General features: G+C 33.0%; 1 protein-coding gene across 1 annotated transcript; it reads right to left on the bottom strand.

Annotated features, from left to right (window-relative positions):
* Positions 1-1,396: 1,396 nt before the first annotated feature.
* LOC123696171 lies at positions 1,397-4,571 on the bottom strand. The gene is made up of 5 exons (XM_045642228.1): positions 4,473-4,571; positions 3,266-3,389; positions 2,631-2,751; positions 1,571-1,738; positions 1,397-1,473 (listed from the first exon to the last, which is right to left on the bottom strand). Exons 1-4 carry the CDS (start codon positions 4,566-4,568, stop codon positions 1,582-1,584), a joined length of 498 nt encoding a protein of 165 aa, XP_045498184.1. The 5' UTR covers positions 4,569-4,571; the 3' UTR covers positions 1,397-1,473; positions 1,571-1,581.
* Between the last annotated feature and the right edge of the window lie 487 nt (positions 4,572-5,058).

Here is a 5,058-nt window from a genome sequence, read left to right as displayed (position 1 = left end):
TTACCTAAATATCTAGTTAAATTTAACAATTATATGTAACTGGAACAATGGAATAAACGTCATCTTAATATATATAAATCTCGTGTCACAATGTTTGTCCTCAATGGACTCCTAAACTACTTAACCGATTATAATAAAATTCGCACACCATGTGCAGTTCGATCCAACTTGAGAGATAGGGTAGTTTAAATCTCAAATCGTTTAAGAGAAAGCGGGCGAAGCCGCAGGCGGTAAGCTAGTACAATATTAAATTACACAAAGGAATCCGCAGTTGAATCATTTGTAGGTAAATGCAGATAGCGCTACACCTCTGATGAGTTAGAAATTTTATATTATTTAACCTATTTGAAAAAAAGAGATAAGTGTTAATTTCTGTATATGTCTGCAAAAAAAATATATATAGTTGTAGCTCTTTGCGATACTTACTTTTAGTGGAACGTAGACATTATAATATGTATAGTGACTAGTGAGTCGAAATTGGATATCATACCTACATACTTTGGTGACGAATTTATACACAGTTCGTCACAAAAGTACTAAATACCTAACACGTTAACACGTTGAAATTCGTATAATATTAGCTTATTCAAACAAACAAACTCTTACGTTGTAAAATTTATTAGTATAGACTAGCAGCTCGCCTCGAATTCGCAATTAATAAATAAGTCATCATTTTCTACTTTGATTTTACCATTTAAGGGGAGGCTCCCTAAATTTTATGTGAATTTGCATTAATATTCGGAAACAGTCACACATACAATCAAAATGGAACTTTAGTATATTATTTATTGGGTCTTTTTCTCTCCATGTACAAGACAGTTACTTTATTGTAACATTTTCGTTCGATTCATTTGTTATTCAAAAATTATGCCTTTTTTAAGGATTATTACATTTTTTTAAAGAATTACTTGGACTTTATGTCTAAAATAAATGTTAACAGTAAGAAAATATAGTTTTCTATCCAATCCCAAGATATTTTTTCACTAGATCAATTATTACTTTAGTTATAAACGAAATAAGAATTGAGACTTACGAGATTTAGTTTCGAGCTCGAACGCAATCAAAGAGCGCACGCGATATTCAACTTTATTACGGCTGAGTTAGCGTCTAGCACCGTAACGGTCTAACCGGTCTCTCAGTGCCAGAAATTATGTTAGGGAGCCCCCTCTTAACTATCTCCTGCTCTCTTGTATGCTCTCTTTTACTATTCCTACCTCTTTATATTTCTAAATTCTACTATCCTATATCTGAAAGAAACTTTTGTCTTGTTTATCTTGTTTATATACTTGAATTATTCAGTAAGAGCTAAATAAAAGTAAAGTAAAATAAAACAAGATAATTCTGAATAAAATGTATTAATAATATTAATTAAACGTTCAATAGAACTAGTTGATCTAAAGGTAAAATAGTTTGTAAATACATCAATGTATACTCGTAAGTCGCAGTCGCATCTTGAAAAGTGAAGTGTCAATTCTGAAAAAAAAGAGAAAAAAGTAATTAGAATCAAAGATGATAATTTTTAACGAAAGGAAAAAATATCGATTACGAGACTATAACACTAATAACTCACCTCCGTCACTATTACAAGTGCGCATCATCAGTATAGTCATGCGTATGCGCATGCGCACTGCGGTCTAGTGTGGGGCGAGCTCGCACACGCACTGCGCACGCGCACCAACATCCCGCGCCATCTTGAGCTAATATGCGCACGCGGCACTCCGCGGGGGAACTACGCCAACTATACAAGACGAAATCAAGATGAAATTATATATCACTAGCTTTCCGCCCGCGGCTTCGCCCGCTTTGCCTTAAACATAATAAAAACATATACAAAAACCTTCCTTGTGAACCACTCTATCTATCAAAAAAACTGCAACAAAATCCGTTGCGTAGTTTTAAAAATTTAAGCATACAAAAGGACACAGGAACAGAGAAAGCGACTTTGTTTTATACTATGTAGAGATGCTCACAATGCAATAATTTAAATCACTACGTAGTATAAAACAAAGTCACTTATATTTTAATGTGAAATGTATCTGTACATCATCTACATCACTATTACGTACCAATAGTACGTACATCATGGTCGTACAATATACAACTAGGCTACCACTTTGCTTGAAAATCGTCCAAATCAAAACTCTGCCAACGCGTATCACTTTATGTATCACTTTTAGAAAACTGCCTATACACGCACACACGTAAAGATGAATAATATAAGCCTGAAGTAAGACTGAACATTACGACGAAATAAAGTATTGATTTTGAAAAAAAATCTATCTTTAAGACATCAATTAGCTATAGATAATTATGATAAAATCAATTGTATTTAAAAGTATTTGAACTTAGGATTACAAACAAAAGGTAATTATTAAATAGGTACTAGCTTTCCGCCCGCAACTTCGCCCGCGTTTTGAAAGAAAAACCCGCATAGTTCCCGTTCCCTTTCCGGGATGAAACCTATCCAACGTGTTAATCCAAGTTACCCTCTATATGTGTGCTAAATTGCATTGTAATCGATTCAGTAGTATTTGTGTGAAAGAGTAACATACACACACACACACACACACACATCCTCACAAACTTTCGCATTTATACTATTAGTAGGATAGTATGACACAAAATCTCACCTAGCAACATAATGCACGTACACACGCTCTCGACAGTTAGGAGCTAGAATTAATGATGGCGGCCATACTCGAAATTCTGGGTCTCCAATGCACTCTATTGTTACTGGAATTGTTACTGTATCTAAAATAGAAAAGTAATTTTAATTTACTTTCTTCTTTCATGTATTGTTAATTTATTTTTCTGTATTCAAATATGAAATTTTAATATAAAAAAAATGTTTTATATTTGTATGTGTAAAGAAAACTAGCTTTTAAGGAATTATTGAAGTGAAACTTCTTTATCGGGGTTGGAAAAAAATTTAGTGTAACATTTTTTCGTTACGCGTGACATTTTTCCGTTACGCGCCATCTTTTTCTTATCCCTACCACGCGTGATTCGACGTATTTCTGTAAAGGTGCATATAGTAAATTATTTTTTGAAAAATAATGCCATAAAGAACTTTCACTTCTTACTTGTGTACACTAGTGCACGCACACATTTTTTGACGTGACAACGTCTTATAATTCGATAAAGCCGGCTGGTTCCGTAGTTAAGACGTGATTGAGTAACAGACAGACAGATAGAGTTACTTTCGCATTTATAATATTAGTATGGATTGCTTATTTAATAAATACACAAAAAACATAAACCATACGGCTCGAATGCTTCACAGTGAAGTAGGTTTTCCTCGCATCGCCATCCATCACGTATCCAAAATCGATCGACGAAGGTTCCGCTTTCAATATTGGAAATTCTAAGTCCAGTTGTAATGGAATTGACTAAAACAAATATAATTCTAAATTAAATCTATAATATATATAAAAATGAAACCCGTTTCGCGTTGTCTCGGCATCACGCGTGAACGGGTGGACCGATTTCGATAATTCTTTTTTATTATATTCCTTGAAGTACGAGGATGGTTCTTATGTATAGAAAACGTAAAAATGTACCACGGGCGAAGCCTGGGCGGACCGCTAGTTTATTATAGATAATTGAATGGTTTATTACTTGTAATTTATGCAATATTTATATCTGCCCTAAATATGTAAACTTAATGTAAACAAGTAATTTGATTTACGACGTCATAACCTTCACTAGATTTTGAATGAATCTGTTTTTACGAGAGAAACGAAAAAAAAAAACTACTAAAATGATATGAATATTTTCCATTGGACAAAGTTATCCTTGTCCTAAAACAACATTAACAAAAAAATACTCTTAATTATCAAAACATTGGTGACCCTTTTTCAAAATCCATACACTTCATACTTTACTAGGGAAAAGGTCTAATCACAACACATATATTGAAAGCCTATTGAAGATTCAAGTTAAGCTCTTTCAGAGTATCCTTAGGGATTGCCCATCCTATTTACAAACGACACCTTTTAAATAATTCACACACTTGGACATGGCAACTATTTTCTGTATAAATAATTTATCTTCAGAAATCTTTTAGAGGCTTAAAGCTTATCCAGATAATTCCCATAGGATTGAGATGTTTTAACGTGGTAAAAATTAGCCTATATTACTTTCTAGCTTCCTAACTATATCCAGACACAATAATCACATAACATCACTCCGTTACGAAGTGAAAGAATGACAAACAAACAAACACATCTAGATACTAATACTATAAAGCTAAAGAGCTAATCTCAGGAACTAGTGGTCCGATTTGAAAAATTATTTCGGTGTTAGATAGCCCATTTATCGAGGAAGGCTATATTATATCTTCACGCTAAGATCAACAGGAGCGGAGCAATGCGGGTGAAACCACAGGGCACAGCTAGTTTTATATAAAGTAAGGATTATATGTTATTATAATATAATGAAATAGGATTGTATATAAGAAAAAAAACTCTTACCAATAAAAATATGTCTTGATCATCGAAAAACTTCAGTTCTGTAGTGGTGTGTTTATGAGGCTCGTATGTTTCAGTGGGAGGTGGCCATGTTTCCATTGTCTTTATAGTTACTTCAGCAGATATCTATTGTCAAAGGAAATAAACAAATTAATAATATTACAAAAAATAATTACCTATATGAAAGACAGGTTTCGGTCGTTTTTAGGTTATTTCAAAGTAAAGTTATACATGGAATTATGAATGTATCTCTTAGATCAAAGATGTATCTAGAAAAAAAAAACATTTCTTGGAAAGTCTTAAACTTTCGCTGTTATTGAAAGGAGACAATATGGAAAAGTGTTTAGTTTTCGCTGTTATACTGTTTCGCTGTTTAACGTTTTGCAAGTACCTTTCCGCTCAATAATTATCATTGTTCAAGGTCAAGAAACTGTGCATTTGGCCTTTTAAATAACTCGGAAAATAGTATTGTTAACCAAGTCATATAACTTCCTATATATTTCCTAGTCTCAACAATAAAAGATACACAATAAAGAATCCACCGTTACGAGTTATTTCTCGAGATAAAGATAATGAAAATGCAATGTCT

The sequence above is a fragment of the Colias croceus genome, chromosome 12, assembly GCF_905220415.1.
Source record: "Colias croceus chromosome 12, ilColCroc2.1".
Classification (NCBI taxonomy): domain Eukaryota; kingdom Metazoa; phylum Arthropoda; class Insecta; order Lepidoptera; family Pieridae; genus Colias; species Colias croceus.
Note: the sequence above shows the minus strand (reverse complement) of the source record. Positions and strands in the feature narration are given on the sequence as shown.